Here is a 16,632-nt window from a genome sequence, read left to right on the forward strand (position 1 = left end):
GACAGCGACTTCTGTCCCTGTGGAGGAAGAGAGCCTTCTTTCTCCTGGGGCTGCCAGCCAGAAGGATGTAAGCTGGGCCCCTGAGCTGTGAAACTTTTCAGTTGCTTGAACCAATCCCTTTCTTTTAAGACAACCACAATGAGTCACTTGCAACTGATGGGTGCCAATACCCTACCCAGGAGAGAAAGCTCACATCAACACCTCAAAAAAAAAAAAAAAAAGACTCCTGGTTGAGGACTGATTCACTCACCAGCTCCCACATTGTAGACAGGAGATCCAGAGGAGTAACCCAGCATGCGGCAGAAGACAGTGGCATCTGAACCATCCCAGCTGTCATCACAGATTGTCCCCCATGCACCATTATAGAAAACTTCAGCTCGACCTCGGTTCCTAGAGCCGATAATCCGGACTGATAATGAGGAGTCACCTGGATGACGAAACACATGTGGGAGAGGTGAGGGAAGCAGCACAGGGCTTTGGGCAGATGCAGGTTCTGCCTTTTAATTTTTGGAAGTCCTATTGTTGTTGTTCAGTCACTAAGTCGTGTATGACTCTTTGCGACCCATGGACTGCAGTATGCCAGGCTTGGAAGTCCTACAGTTAGGGAAAGAAGTCTTCTGCTTGGCTGTCATCATAGCAGTAAGATCCCTCGTTATGGCACCAGAACTACCAGCAGCCTCTGGGCACTGAGGCTTGTAGGCATGAGGCCATACAAGGAGGTGCCTCTGCAGCTGGCCTTGCAAATCCAGCCTGCCATGTTTTGCTTGCATTGTGGAGAAAAAAAAGGGAGGAGGAAGAAGGGAGGAAGAGAGAGGGAATTGGGGGTGGGGAACAAGCGAGGAAAGAAGGGAGAGAGAGAAACTGTTACCTGTGGCTCTGGACACGGGCAGGCTTATTCAAGGGACAGCCTTTTAGCTTTCCCCCCAAACGAAGAATCTCTCTGAAAAACAAGGCCTCTCCCCCAGAACACATACAACTTTCAAGTACAGAGTAGCCTCTATAGCATACGTTAAACAGAACAGAAATAGCAATTACCTTTTTGACCTTTTTCTCCCTTGGCTCCTTGTGGCCCAGTAGCTCCTGTCATGAGGGAAAAAATGGCACAGTTTGAAGGAAACCAAGTCAGGAACCCCCTGCTCTCCTTTGCCAGCAGTGGGGAGGAGTGGTGGGGGTCAGACTCTCTCCTCCATCTTTGCCGGCCCCCTGGCATCATGGGGACTGGATATGCCATGGATCTCCGTGGTTGAGCAAGAAGAAATGGGCCTGAGCTACAGCAGGAAGGACTTAAGCTAGATTAGAGAAGGACATTCAAGAGGCATGGAGTGGGAGGTCTCTCCTGAGGTCAGTCACGGAGACTGCATGGTCTGGGGGCCTGGCTGGGCGTGGTGCAGCACATTGTCACCTGCTGTGCTGAGTGCCCAGCTGTGCCTTATTCACCTCTGTAAGTTCCGGGCCAAGGGCAACCCCAGCACAAGACTTCTCCACAGAACCACTAAGCCTCTAGCCTTCTGGTTCTGAAAACCACCCCCAACTCCTTATAACAGGCCTCTCCTTTGAACTCTTATGTCAGAAGCCGAGACCTTACCTCTCGATCCGGGCTCTCCCTTTTGGCCAGTTGGTCCAGGTGCCCCCTTGAGGCCTCCCAGGCCTGGGCTTCCCTTCTCTCCCTTCACGCCTGAAAGGCCTGGGGAAGAGAGAGACCACCGCCATCAGATGCTCTGCTCTACTTTCCAAGGGAAACTAACAGCTTTGGTGTTTAATGAATGAGTTGTCCTGAAAGTCCCCCCACCCCTATCAGTGGGCTATTTGGATGTTCAGCCTTGGGGCAGGGGCAGAGTGTTGCCCCTGCCCCGATCTCCCCACTTTCCAGGTAAACTCTGGTTGGGGACAAGAGGGTGAAAATAGCCGACAGGATTCCAAAGTTGCTGGTCCTCATTGGGCCATTATGTGGAAGCCATTCTGGGAGAACTTGCTAGAACATTTCCAGGCCTCAATGTCCCCATTAGTAAGTTAGAATAAGAAAAGAAAATCCACCTTAGGAGTAATAAAGACTGCTCAAACAAGGACTGTAATGAGAGTCCTGTGAGAAGGAGCAGGAGGAGTGGGTACCTTGAGGGCCAGAGTGAACAGGGAGATGGACCAAAGAGATACAGGCCAGGCAACCACCTTGGGAACTGGAGAGAAAGTTGCTTAGCTCCACGTCAGCTGCGCAGCCTGAATTCACCACCATGCGGCAGCTTCCGGGGCTTCTTTTCTCTCTCAACTCCACCCCTTTAAACCCTTTCCCCTGGTTTATCACTGGAAGAGCCTGAGGCTTGAAAGACAGAGCCCTGGAGGCCTCATCACTCTGGTGGAAAGTTACTGCAGTTACAGCCCTGCTTTCAGGGTCAACAAAACCCGCCTCAGAGAGTCCTTCCAGTCATTATTGTGGAAAATTAAAATGAAGCCAGCGCTTTACCTGGAAATCCTGATTCTCCTTTTGTTCCTTTCTGTCCTTGAAGTCCTAAGATCAAAATACAGAAAAGGGAAGAAGATAATAAAACTTAGATATTAAACACTTTTAATCTTAGACAACCTCTACCTTCTGTCTGATTAATGCAGATGGAAAGGTACATTGGTTCTCCTCGATTGTTTAAAGCCACTTTAGCAGAGCATAAAAGTAGACAGACTGCAGATAAATGGGTATGTGTATTGGGGTGAAATAGAAACGTGGTGGATGAAGGTCTGGATTAGGTGAACAGACCCCACACTCAGTAACTGGCCTTCTTTGTCCAGTAATAACCTGGCTTGATATCTATTCCTTCTTGTTGCAAAAGAAGGAAAAGATTGGAAAAAACATTTTCTGTTGGAAAAGAATTGAGAGATATTTTGAAAATAAAGTTATTTTTATTTCTAAAAGACTGTGGAGGGCACTCAGTGGCCACTAGAAGCTCTCGGAGTCTCTCACCCTCAGTAGATACTCCATAAGTCTATTGGTTTATTTCATCGTGGCCCCCACTGTAGCTAAACAGTTAGGCAGCTAAAGGGTCTCATGTCCAGAAAATGGAAAAATAACCACTGCAATTGTTTGGGACGATCCTATTTGTAGTTCTGATGTGAAAGTTCCTCCCTCCCTCCCTTCCTTCTTTCCTCCATTCATCACTTTATTCACTAACTTATGTAGAAGGCCTACTATTCCCAGCACCATGATGGGTCATTACTTATTGTGGGATAATAACCTATTGGTTTAGCAACTCCATGATCTCTCAATTTCAGGAAAACAGGATTCTCTAAGACAGTCATGCAAACTTGGGGAAAGTAAAGCTCATTACTGATCATGAAGTAACAGTTTCTTGAGGGTAACAATGGGATTGTACTTCCACCATGATCTTGACTGGGGTCCCTTCCAACAAGCCAGTCGGCTTTAACCAAAAACCCACTCATTGGATGGTCACTAGGAACCAAGAGGAACTCAGTTACTCTCACTGCCAATCACCTGGGGGACGTTCCTGCCTCTCACTTTAAATTCCTGGCTTTCCTGAGCACCCACTGTGTGCTGGTCAGTGGAGAGCAGAGGCGGGGCCTGGCACACCTCTTCAGGATCCCTTCTTGGAATAATGAACAAGGAGTCCTGGCTCCTGGCCGCCTTTCAGATGGCTAGTCTGAGGAGGAGGGTCAGAGGGCTGAGGAGCTAGGAGCTGCTGCTGCAGGCCTGGGCACTAAGGGAGGCTGGAAGGGCTGGAAAGACCTGAGAGAGCAAATAGTTTTGCCCCTCATTCTTGAGATGAGGACCAGTTTGAGTCTCAGAGAGCTTCTTCTAGAACCTTTGAGGTCAGCTGGCAGGCAGGCCACAGCTCACCTGGGCCAGCTGTGCTCCTACCGGTCCCTCTGGTTGGAAAGTCTCACCCCTTTGGTCTCCTGGAGAACTGGATCAAGCCTGTGAAAGCTGCTATGATGCTAGATGTTGCCGACTATAAAACCTTCTCTGGCCTTGCCCATGGATGATGTGCTTCCTCCCAGGGCAGCACAGGCCCCAGATAGCCTGGGTTTGCATCTGCCTCTGTGGCATTTAGTCCAGTTCCCTCTCCCTCAGCCTAACCTTTCTCCTCTGAGCTTCTGGTTGCCTCAGGGGTGGTTATGAGATTGAAATGAAGTCACCTGTGTCAAGCCCTAAGCCTCGTGTCTGGCAAGTGGTGTCATGCAGACCCTGGGGACCCTTTTGGTACGTGTATGTCCTCCTCCAGTGGGAAGCACCTGGGATCCTGGGGCTAAAGCCCCCACAGGAGCTCCAGCCTTGCTGCCCAGGAAGCCCCCCAAAATGTTTGCTGTTGACCGTAAGTGGCCCATCAGGGGCAGCAGATGTGTCCTCTCTACTTAGGTGTGTGCTCGGTCATTCAGTTGTACCTGACTCTTTGTGACCCCATGGATTGTAGCCCTTCAGGCTCCTCTGTCCCTGGGATTTCCCAGGCAAGAATACTGGAATAGATTTCCATTTCCTCCTCCAGGGGATCTTCCTGACCAGGGATCAAACCTGCCTCTCCTACATTGGAGGGCAGACTCTTTAGTACTGAGCCACTTGGGAAGCTTACCACTGTGCCACCTGGGAAGTCATCCTCTGTGCTTACCTGCATCTGAATTGCAGCTGTCAAGATTAGGGAGGAGAAACCACATTCAGAAACCTGTCTTTGGTTGTGAAATAGAAAAATGGTTCATATCTAGACACTTGATCCCCCATGTCTCGTCCTAAAGGATGCCATACTGCACAATTTACCTTAAAAGCCTGTCCCTAGATGCAAGGTTGCAGCCACCTCACACTGTGATCCCTCCTGATTGCCTCCCCACTACCTAAGAAGCCTCCAAAGCACCAAACAACAAATGTCTTGTACAAACAGGAGCCCTAGGTAAGCCCTGGTTCACTAGGTCCATGGTCCCCGAGGCCTGACTCTCCCACTTCATTTCTCACACCCTCCCCCAGCCCCTCACCTCTTAGAGACTAAGCATCTGCTCCTGAATGCGCTATGCTGGACACTGTCAGGGGCTTCACATACATCTCTCACCTGCCCTGCTAGGTTGTGCCATTTCCCTCTTCATAGAGGAGGAAGTCCACACTCAGAGATGCTAGGTGATTTACCCAGGTCACACAGAGAGGGACTGGTGAAGTTAAATTTGGGAACCAGGGTTGGCCTCCCACTGGGCACTGTGGCTGCCTGTTCCACCAGTGTGCCAGCTTACCCCTGCCTGGAGTTTCACATGGGCTCTCCATGGGATTCCAAAGACTTTCAGTAGCCTTGGGCTATCCCTTACTCCTAAATGAGTAGTCAAACTATAGTGAACATCAGAGTCACCTGTACAAGGTTTGTTAAAAACTTTCTGGGACTTTTCTGGTGGTCCAGTGACTAAGACTCTGAGCTCCCAATGCAGGGGCCCTGAGTTCAATCCCTGGTCAGGGAACTATATCCCACATGCCACACCGAGAGTTTGCATGCTACAACTAAGACCAAGCACAGCCAAATAAATAAATAAAAATATTTAAAAACTCTTCTCCTTTACATTTCTAAAAACAAACAAACAAACAAAAAACAGATGCCCAAACCAGATGCACTGAATTGGAAACTCATGAAAATGCTCTTTGAGTTTTAGGACTCAAACCCTCCCAGGATGCAGAGTGCAGGCAAGATTCTCCACCTTTGGACAGTGGGAGACGCAGGCTGGGGACCTGGGAAGTAGATGCAGTGCTGCCTGTGTGTAAAATCTTGTTTTATCACCCATACTCTTGCTTAGTCAAGAATCACTAGTCTGGCAAAGGTGGTATGTGGTACAGGGGCTCTCCCCAAAATTTATAACTGAGGGAGAAAAGCCAGCATCTTCATGAAGCCAAGCAGAAAACTCAGGGGTAAGACATCTTTAGGCCTCAGAATCAGAAATCCTAAGATCTGGGGTCAGGGAAGAGAGAAGTATAAGACCAGAAAGAAGCAGCCAATAAATTGGGGTCGCCTGACCACTACACCCACATGGAGACTTTGCTGACAGCCTTCAGGTGGCATCCACATGGGACTGGGTAGCAGATCCCCTGCCTTTCCTGACCCACCATCTGTGAAAAGGAAAGCAGCTTTGAAAATGGATGGGTTAGAAGGACAGTGTGTATAGGAGTCACCTGTGCCAGGGCTCCTGCCAACCTTCAGGGGAAACCCAAAGGTCAAAGGATCTGACTCCTAGGCTCAGAAAGTGACCTGCCCAGCTCTCTGGCCAGAGCTTCCTGAACCTCCACCACATCCCAGACCTGGACTCAAGGGATGCCAACCTACAGAGCCCTCCCTCACCTTCGAAGACTTCACCTGCTCTGTTCCCTTTCTCTAGACTTGCCTTCCTCTCTCCACCTGGCCAAGCCCTATTCATCCTCTGTGACTCAACTCCGGCTCTTCCATCACTCTTGCAAGATGCTATATTTTGCTACCCACACCAGGGGCCACTGTGAACTTGAAGATTTTGATAGAATCAAGTCACATCTGTTTAAAAAAAATCAATCAATCCATTGACCGCTTAAATGAAAAATGAGAGGGCCTGCCCCTGGTGTGGGTTTCTAGCGTAGCTCTGGGATGAAGGCATCCAGGTTGTCTAACTCAAGTATGACCTTCTGCACCTGCAGTGACTGTCCACAGACATCCTTGGAAGATGCCCAGCCCTTTCTCAACCTTCACTGGCCACAACACCTCCTGGCCTGCACCTGGCTTCCTAAATGGCACATGGCACTCCTCCACGCAAAACCCTCAGCAGAGTGTGCCTGATGCCATCTAACAACAGTCTGTCTGCCTGTCTCCTGAATCAGCCTGCATGTCTGAGAGCAGGAACCAGGTCTTATGTGTCTTGGAGGCCCAACACTTTCTAGACTATCCAGTGAACCAGACTTTCTAGATCATCATGGGTGCCTGGACTTACTTAGTGACTAGCAAAAGTTAGCAGTTGTTTATAAAGCAGACCTGGAGAAGGCAATGGCACCCCACTCTAGTACTCTTGCCTGGAAAATCCTATGGACGGAGGAGCCTGGTAGGCTGCAGTCCATGGAGTCGCTAAGAGTCGGATACGACTGAGCGACTTCACTTTCACTTTTCACTTTCATGCATTGGAGAAGAAAATGGCAACCCACTCCAGTGTTCTTGCCTGGAGAATCCCAGGGACAGGGGAGCCTGGTGGGCTGCCGTCTATGGGGCCGCACAGAGTCGGACACGACTGAAGTGACTTAGCAGCAGCATAAAGCAGACCACATTGGTAGGATGGTTTATAACCTTGACTAAATTGGCCTAATAGCTTATGACCTTGACTAAGTTGGTGTGATGGTTCATGAACTAATCTCTGTGAGTTGGGGAACTGTGGGTCACTATTTTCAGCCGGGGCCCCCCTGGGAGAATGTGCAAGTAGGGTTTTTTGACAAAGTGAAATTGCTCAGTTGTGTCTGATTCTTTGTGACCCCATGGACTGTAACCTACCAGGCTTCTCCATCCATGGGATTTCCCAGGCAAGAGTACTGGAGTGGGTTGCCATTTCCTTCTCCAGGGAATCTTCCCAACCCAGGGGTTGAATCCAGGTCTCCCGCATTGCAGGACCACCAGGATTTTTGACAACTGCTGCCCAAATCCAGAGCCCTGACCCTTGGGGCCCCACCTCAGATCAGTGGGAGAGGGTAGGCTCTACATGCACAGCTGGAAGGCAGGCCAGGAGACAGTGCAAGCAAGGTGCCCACCCCCCTCCTGTTTGACAGTGGAGATTTGATTGTGGCATTCAAGGTCTCTCATGGACTCTGGGCAGAGAAAAACAGCCATAGGGCCTTGGATTCAAAGGGCTCTGGCAGAGGAAGGTGCCCTTCTTAATCCAGATGCTCAGGGGCGAGAGCTCAGGACACCCTCTGCCTCCTTCTGATGGCCCTGCTGGGAAGTAGTCCTCCTCCATGTCCATCACTGACACCCAGCAACTCCACTTGCCCACCTACCCACAGCCTCTGTTACCTGTGTCCCCCTTGCTTCCTTTCACACCTTCGACTCCTGGTGTCCCAGGCAGCCCTGGTGGTCCTGGACAATAGATAACACAGAGAGTGTAAGGGCTGGACTGGGTGGGTCTTCAGACATCACTCCCCACACCAACCACAGGACCCAGGACCTTACCTATTGGCCCAGTGGGGCCAATGCTGCCAGTATCACCCTTGGCACCTGGGGATCCCACAGCTCCTGGAAAGCCTGGAAGACCCTTCATTCCAGGAGGTCCTGAAAGTAAAGTCATGAATAGAAGGCTGGGGGTGGTTGGTAGAGGGCCTGGCTGCCTATGCTTTCAACACACCTCTGTTCTCTGCAGTGGCACATGCATCTCTTAACACCTTAAATATTCCCTGGGCAGCTTAAAAGATCTCTCTTTAGAAGCCTTAAACTAGCCCTATTAGTGGAAGGAAAATTACAGTCTCAGCAATTTATTAATTTATTTCCTTTCACTGCTGCAGGGTTTGAAGCTTATGGACTCACTCAGAACTCTGGGTGTGAGCGTCTGGCTTCACAAGCCTGAGCAGCAGAGTGAAGAGACGCTCTCAAAAAACTAATACAATTATGCAAAGTTTAAAAATAAAATAAAATTAATTAAAAAAAAAAAGAAAAAAAAAAAAGAATATCAATTAGGGCTGCCCTCTGAATACTGCTCCATTCCTCTTAAGGACGGGCCAGGTTTTACAAAATCTCAGAGGCTCTGGGTTAATATTACAGTCAAATACGAGACAGGGAGAGTGGTACCTGGAATGATGCCCATCCCTACAATTCTTACCTTGATCACCTTTGATTCCAGGAATTCCAGCCACTCCTAAAGTACAGAAGGATTTTTAGGGATTGTATTTTTACCCTCTAGCTTCAGCCTGCAAGACAAAAGGGGAATACCCGCAGGACAACAGACCCAACAGTGCAAACTCTTACCTGGGAAACCTGGCTTTCCTGAGTCACCTTTATCCCCCCGAGCTCCGGGGGGTCCCATGTCTCCTTTCATGCCCATGTCTCCCTTTCTTCCTGAAAAACCAAGAAACTGTGGTCAGACATGGAGGGAGGCTTCCCTGGCGGCTCAGTAGTTGAAGAATCCGCCTGCAGTGCAGGAGACCCAGGTTTGATTCCTGAGTTAGAAAGATCCCTGGAGAAGGAAATGGCAACCCATGCCAGTATTCTTGCCTGGAGAATCCCATGGACAGAGGAGCCTGGCAGTTTACAGTCCATGGGGTCGCAAAGAGTCAGACACAACTTAGCAACTAAACCACCACCACCATGGGAGGAGGGCAAGCCAGGCCACTACATCCAACTCTGATACTTCCTGTCCCACTCAAATTCCAAACTCAGACTCCTTGAACTCCTTGGTGCCCAGAAGTGGAAGATACAATGACTGCCCTCAAAGAGCACACCATCTTGCCCAGAGACCAGGCATAAACTCATAAAAAATGGATGAGAGGACCTGGCCTGGCCGATGGGAAGTTGAAGGTCCCAGAAGCTGAGCTCTCCATCGGCATTGCCTAGCTTATTTCAGTGTCTGAATTTGGAGAACTGTTTTTTTAAACTTCCCAAACAGAATTCTGAATATTCCAGAAAGCAGATTTCATGTGCTGAGAGCAGAAGCTTTGAGGTGCTGATGGAGAGAAAAGCATTGCAACAGCACTGAACCGCTAGTGGTTCAGACACAGTCTTGCCTGGTGGCCACGGTTTCACATTTTCCACTTGGCATCAGTATTCGGAGCTTGCCCCCATCCATCCTTTCCTCTGTCCTCCGTCACTCCCTCCTCCTTCCTGCCACTGCTCAGAGCGTATCAATTGAGGGAGGCTCCTCACTGGGCAGGGCTCAGCAACCCCTTCCTGAACCTGCCAGCCACCCATAAAGGGCCTGCTCATTGGTACCCACTGGCAGAGGAAGGCTGGTGAGGTCCCACCATCAGCAGAGTCGCACTCCTAGCAACTCCCTCAGGGGGCAGGACTGCCTCGTTAATATGGAATTTGGTTAAAGGGCTCTATTCGATTATTTTCATGATTTCAGAGCTGGAGGGAGAAGGAAATGGCAACCCACTTGCCTAGAGAATCCTATGGACAGAGGAGCCTGGTGGGCTGCTGGCCCTAGGGTTGCATAGAGTCGGACACGACTGAAGCGACTTAGCATGCATGCATGCATTGGAAAAGGAAATAGCAACCCACTCCAGTATTTTTGTCTGGAGAATCCCAGGGATGAAGGAACCTGGTGGGCTGCTGTCTGTGGGATCACACAGAGTTGGACACAACTGAAGCAACGCAGCAGCAGAGCTGGAGAGAACACAGAAAGGCCCTGGCCTCCTCTCTAATGAATTAGAAAAGTAGGCAAAGTCGTCTTGAGTGGAGGCAAAGAAGCAACTGCTGTACAGAACTCTCTGGATCTAAGATTTGAGAGATGTTAGGTGTATGTCTTGAGAATGAGATTCTTTGAGGTGGTTAGGATACTTAGAGAATGATTATTCCTTGATGGAAGACAAAACAACCATAGAGACCTTGATTACAATTGAAGTCCCTTACAACTGCCTCAGCTGCAAAGAGCAAACAAGTTTTCGGTCCTTCAGAGCACGCACTTGAGCAGAAGGGCCAAAAAGCTAGGACAATGCAAGGAATTATTCCCTGAGGCATTTGTTGGTGCCCTGCTGCTCTGGGCCAGTCAGTGTCATCACATTAAGGCAATTGTGTGACTGTATGAGGTTTCTTTTCTCTTTTTTTGCTCTCCCACGCAGTTTGAAAGATCTTAGTTCCCCAACCAGGGATTGGACCGCAAGAGAATGGAGTCCTCACCACTGAACTGCCAGGGAAGTTCCTGTATGAGGTTTCTTGAAACTGGTGTGGGCCTGAGTGTGTGTTGCCATGACTTCCATGTCTCCACAAAGAGGACCACCTTGGGAAGCAAAGTAGTACTGGTGAAAATACCAGAATCTGGGACCAACTGAGGAATGACAGCTACATCTGACTTCAGAACCTCCCCATCATCACAGCTGAAGGTGGAGTGAAGGAGATTGACATGATCCCCTGGAACCTCGTCACAGTGGCATTACCCATCTTCTGGGACAAAGAGAGGAAAACCTCAGTACTCAGTACTGCAGGGGCGGGTCCCACTTGGTCTGCTAACCCTGTCTGCGGGCAGTGGATTGGGCAAACAGTGGGTAATTTGGGAAGAGGAGTCCTGATTTCTGAAGACATGAAACCGATGCATTTCCCCTTGCCAGCTGCAGTGCTCCCAGCTCTGAGCCTGGGTGTGGCAGTGGGTGAGTGTGAGGTGGGAAGCAGTGTGGTTCAGACTCCACAGGCAAAGGCTTGGCTCTCATTCATCCCTTCTCTGGGGCTGCCGGGGCCACCTTGAGAAAGTCTGGGCCACTGAGAATTGTGGAGGGCCACCTTTGGAATCATCCTCATAGGTCAACTGTCCGACCACCTACCTGGTGCAAGTATCTCCCTTCTGTTCCACCAAGAATTCTGCAGCCCCTCTCCCCCAGCCCCGCATCTGCCTGTTTCATTGTAGGGCAGACCCCAGTCTTAACTGTTTGTTCCTCCCTTACCTCAGCACAACTGGTTCTCCAGAAACCTTTGCCCCTTGGCCTCCATTCTTCTGATGGGTACCACTGACAGCAAGTCTATTTTCTCCTCCACAAGGACCTTTCTAGTATTTAAGGATGGCTGACATGTCCCCTATAGGGGCTCACTTCATGAAGGCAAGTACCCTCAGTTTCTTCTGATGTAGATAATTCCCACATGCCAGCTACAGTATCACACATCTTTTGTCTTATATTCATGTTGTAATCAATCCTCACTGAAGGTTGCTATTACTATCCCCCTTTTATAGGTGAGTTAATTGAGGTTCAGAGAGGTTACACAGCTAGTGAGCCATGTTCCAACCCAGATCTGTCTGACCTAGGAACTGAAATCCCTTTTTGCATTACAGGATCACTCACACTACCTACAATGTAGCGGAGTTTGAAAACAATGATTTCCAATCCTTATAGCTGTCCTGGAAAGCACATAAAATTTAATTAGCATTATTTTAATGTAATTGCCATTCTTTGCTGAAATGAAGTTAAATCTCAGTAAGCCAAGTGATGGTCACCCCAGCAAGCCACCCCAAGGGTGGTCTCTGGGAAGGCCAGGAGCCCAGGAGTATGAGCTGCTCAGTCGTGGCCAGAGCAGTGGGCCGTGCTTCTCAAAGCCTGTCCCCCACACCTCCAGGATCTGAATCCTCCACGGCCTCTAAAGCATCTCAAATCGTTCTTATTCATGGCCATTAGCTTGAGAAGCAGTGCTCTAGACCAAGTGCTGGCCATCAAGGGAAGATTCTAGATGCCTTATCAGCCCCTTTGTCCTCACTACCAGCGGTCTCCCCTCCTGACCCAGGCCCACCTCGGGCCCCACTTGGATCTCCCACCTTTTTCTTTTCTGAGTTCCCAGCACTGCCAGGCCTGCCCTTGCCACCAGTTATACATGGCAGGAGATTCTTCCCCCTCTCACTCTGTTCGCAGCTTTCCCATCCTGTCCTTTGCTCGCCTGGACAGAAGTGACCACCACTGTGCCCCTGGGATGCTTGGCTACCCACCACCCTCTGGGTGACCTTGCCCCTCCCTGGCCCTGAAGGCTGAGTGAGTGAGTGTGTATGAGTTTGTGGTAGGGGTGGTGAGTGCATGTGAGTGAGTGTGTGGGCGTGTATGCATGTGAGTGATGTGCACGTGTGAGCAGGTGCCCTAGTGTGACTGTGCATGTGTGATTGTGTGCCTGGGTGGGTCCCTGAACTCTCCTCCTACTGTTTGCCCATCCTCCATTCGGAAAACCTTCCTCAGTAAAACCCTGCTGGAGACTTAGAACACTAGGCCTGCTGGGATTTCCCCTTCTATTAAAATCCTTCCAAAAATTAGTTACTGGAAAAAAAAAGTTTTCTCTCCTAACAAGTTTCCCTTCTGCAACTAGTGGTGTTTTTCTTTCTGTCTCGGTGTCCTGGAGACTTAGAGGCTCTCAGTCTATTTCCCCTTTTCTTGCAAATCCTCTCATTCTGCTCTTTTTTTAGTAACAGCTTTCTTGACATCTTTACAACTCAGCAGCCTCCACCCCTCTGGGGATTGGAGGTTTGAGAGTCTAAGTGAAGGTCAGAGTGGACTGTAACAGTGATGAAGCCCCTCTCCCCCAGGGGCCATCCAAGCCCCCACATCCGAGCCTTGCCGTGGCCACTGGTAAGGCACCTGAGCATATTAAAGCCACAGCCTAAAACACAGAGCCAATCATGGGCTTTGAATTATAATTTTAACTTCCCAGTAATCGTCTGAAGCATTCTTATCCCCATTTTACAGACACAGAAACTGAGACCCAGAGAGGTAAAGGGGTGCTCCCCAGGTCGTGCAACCAGTCTATGGTGAAGGCAATTGTGTCAGACTCTGGAGTCTGGACCAATGAGCCTGACTGTCTCCAGGGATGCTCATAGGCTTGTACTCTGAGCACCAAGTCTCGCAGTGTCCTCACCCTTCCATCCACACCTAGGTGTCTCCTCTGTGAAGCAGGTACTTCCCAGCATCCCAGGACATGTAGGGTCTCACCCCAGGTGACCTCCCTCACACACAGACCCCACTCAGAGTTCAGACTTTCAGGGTGGGGTGTGTGTGTGGCAGCTGCTCCGAGACAGGCTGCTGCCTGGCTGGCACACACACCCAGACCCTGCTCACCTGCCTCTCCCTTGATTCCTGGTGGGCCTCGGGGTCCTGGAGGTCCTGGAAAGGAAAAGGAATTCAGAATGTAGCCTGAACAAGGAGGAGAAAAAGGATTATGGGGCCAGGAGACAGAGGTGGTTTCTATGACTTCTCTGTGAGCGGTCCTGGCAGGTGGGGAAGGCGAGGTCCACCCTGAGCCCCTTTGGACCTGCAAGACCTAAGGAAAAGGAGCAGAGACACCATGCCCCAATGACCAAGGTGAGGATGACAGTGCCACTCACACCATCATTCACTCGACAAGTGTCATTGGGCACCACGGATCAGCCCAATGGCGTGGAAGGAAGAAAAGATGGAGTGCCTTCCCACAAGAAGCTCATGGCCCAGCAGGCAAAATTCAGTTGTATAGATGACGACTCCAGAGGGAGGTTGAGCCAGACAGACCCGGGTTTGAACAGCAGCACTGCCCCTTTAGCTGAGTGATCCTGGGCCTGACCTTCCATCGTTTGGAGCATCAGTTTTCTCTTCAGTGAACTAGGGTTCATATACCAGTTAAGCAGGGCTGTTCTGGGGCTGCCACATGGAAACCCACATGGAAAGCGTGCCCAGGCTCTGATAAATGGCACCCATCACTGCTGTCACCCATATCAGATCTTTCCCTTTCCAGGACTGCTTTGGGGATGACAGCCTCCCAAAGACTTGGATGGATGTGACGGGGCTCCTTATCCTGTCTTAGTCCATTCTGGCCACTATAACAACACATTATGGACTGGGGAGGTGGGGCTTAGCCAAAGAAATTCACTTCTTACAGTTTTGGAGGCTGGAAGCCCAAGACAGGGGGCCTGAGGGGTCGAGTGCAGGGGACTTCTGTGTGGCAGTCTGCCACCTCTGTCTGCGTCCCCACATGTGGGAGGAGCCAGGGTGCATTCTGGGGTCTCTTCTATAAGGGCAGGTCCAATGTCCTCTCCCCTCCATGGTACCTGCTTTGGCTAGACTGGCTTGGTGCCCACCGTTCCTCTCTCCAGCCACAGACTAGTATTAGTTTGCCACTTAGAAGTGGTCCTAGGAATCGCCCCAGGCTCTGCATTTTACCTGCCCTCCTGAGCATTCTGGGCTGGTCTGAGGGCTTTGTGACCCAGACCTGACCTTGGGATGGTTACTGAAGACCTTGGCTCTTGGATGTCATAACCGTTTGGACAGGGTCCTTGGCTCCTAGCTTCCTGACCCCACTCTCTCCAGATCTGTCTGCAGCCACCCAGGGTGCCTGTAATTTCACGCCCTCCTCATTCAGTCTTTACCCCCTCTCTTGGCCTCCAGGGTCTCATGCCAGGCCAGGGTCTGGGAAGCCCCTCTGCCAAAGAAAGGAATTCGGGTCTAGAGACCCTCTTGTCCACACACAAGCAGCTCCCCCACTCCCATTCTCTCTGAAAAGTCCAAACTCAGTGGGGAGGGACCAACCTGGGATCTGAATAAAGTTGTCCATCCGCTGTTGTAGAGTCTCCTGCTTGGTGACGACTTGGGTGAGCTGGGCCTGCGTTTCATTGTTGTAGGGCATCTCCAGGACCCGGAGCCGCTCCTGCAGGTTTAGAACTGGACACCCCACACCCCAACCCTTCAGCATTCTTTTAGGGACTTCATTAAAGCCCAAGGCATTTGAACATAACCCTGACATTCTGTGTTATATGTGCATAACTCTGTAAGTTCTGACTATGTAAACACATGTTTTGTGTACTATGAGGACCTAGAGTAAGCACAGAGCTTTGTCTGTATCTGGCACATGGGCACTTCACACTCAGATGTTACATGTCCGTAGAACACACTGGCACAGTCTGTGCAGCCACTGCATCCATGATCAACCTGCATGCAGTTAAGAACTTTGTGCATGCTTGGGCATGAGTGCATGGCCACTAATATGCGGACCTAGCCTAATCATGTGAGGCATTAATATGTGTGTGATGTGTGCTTATGACAACTGGGCACATGACACGCTTGAGCAACTTCACGGTCTGTATGATAAAATTGCTTCCTGACCTAACCATTTGGACTGGGAGCACTTTGAAAGTCAAATAATGTTGAAACGAAACACTGATCAACAAAGCTCCTTCCTAAACCAGAATTGAAAGAGACACGTGTACCCCAATGTTCATCGCAGCACTGTTTATAATAGCCAGGACATGGAAGCAACCTAGATGTCCATCAGCAGACAAATGGATAAGAAAACTGTGGTATATATACACAATGGAATATTACTCAGCTATTAAAAGGACTACATTTTAATCAGTTCTAATGTGGTGGATGAAACTGGAGCCTATTATACAGAGTGAAGTAAGCCAGAAAGAAAAACACCAATACGGTATGCTGCTGCTACTGCTGCTAAGTCGCTTCAGTCGTGTCGGACTCTGTGCGACCCCATAGACAGCAGCCCACCAGGCTCTGCCGTCCCTGGGATTCTCCAGGCAAGAACACTGCAGTGGGTTGCCATTTCCTTCTCCATTGTGTGAAAGTGAAAAGTGAAAGTGAAGTCACTCAGTCGCATCCAACTCGTAGCGACCCCATGGACTGCAGCCCACCAGGCTCCTCCATTCATGGGATTTTCTAGGTAAGAGTACTAGAGTGGCTTGCCATTGCATATATATGGAATTTAGAAAGATGGTAACGATAACCCTGTATGCGAGACAGCAAAAGAGACACAGATATATAGAACAGTCTTTTGGACTCTGTGGGAGAAGGCGAGGGTGGGATGATTTGAGAGAATAGTGTTGAAACCTGTATAATATCATATGTGAAACAGATTGCCAGTCCAGGTTTTGTGCATGAGACAGGGTGCTCAGGGCTGGTGCACTGGGATGACTCAGAAGGATGGGATAGGGAGGGAGGTGGGAGGGGGTTCAGGATGGGGAACACATGTACACCGATGGCTGATTCATGTCAATGTATGGCAAAACCACTACAATATT

At 49.9% G+C, this 16,632-nt stretch overlaps 1 protein-coding gene across 1 annotated transcript in view; it reads right to left on the minus strand.

Moving 5' to 3' along the window:
• The window catches only part of MARCO (macrophage receptor with collagenous structure), a 33,427-nt gene that overhangs the window by 1,442 nt on the left and 15,353 nt on the right, over positions 1 to 16,632 (minus strand). The window contains exons 3-12 of the mRNA XM_086367165.1: positions 15,134 to 15,265; positions 13,694 to 13,738; positions 8,925 to 9,014; positions 8,779 to 8,814; positions 8,136 to 8,234; positions 7,980 to 8,042; positions 2,459 to 2,503; positions 1,586 to 1,684; positions 1,036 to 1,080; positions 251 to 427 (exon numbers count right to left, since the gene is read on the minus strand). Of these exons, the coding sequence (XP_086223291.1) occupies positions 251 to 427; positions 1,036 to 1,080; positions 1,586 to 1,684; positions 2,459 to 2,503; positions 7,980 to 8,042; positions 8,136 to 8,234; positions 8,779 to 8,814; positions 8,925 to 9,014; positions 13,694 to 13,738; positions 15,134 to 15,265 (831 nt within the window). The remainder of the gene's footprint in view (positions 1 to 250; positions 428 to 1,035; positions 1,081 to 1,585; positions 1,685 to 2,458; positions 2,504 to 7,979; positions 8,043 to 8,135; positions 8,235 to 8,778; positions 8,815 to 8,924; positions 9,015 to 13,693; positions 13,739 to 15,133; positions 15,266 to 16,632) is intronic.

Source organism: Bos grunniens, chromosome 2 (assembly GCF_055505025.1).
Source record: "Bos grunniens cultivar Pamir isolate PY7600 chromosome 2, Bosgru_T2T1.0, whole genome shotgun sequence".
Taxonomy (NCBI): Eukaryota; Metazoa; Chordata; class Mammalia; order Artiodactyla; family Bovidae; genus Bos; species Bos grunniens.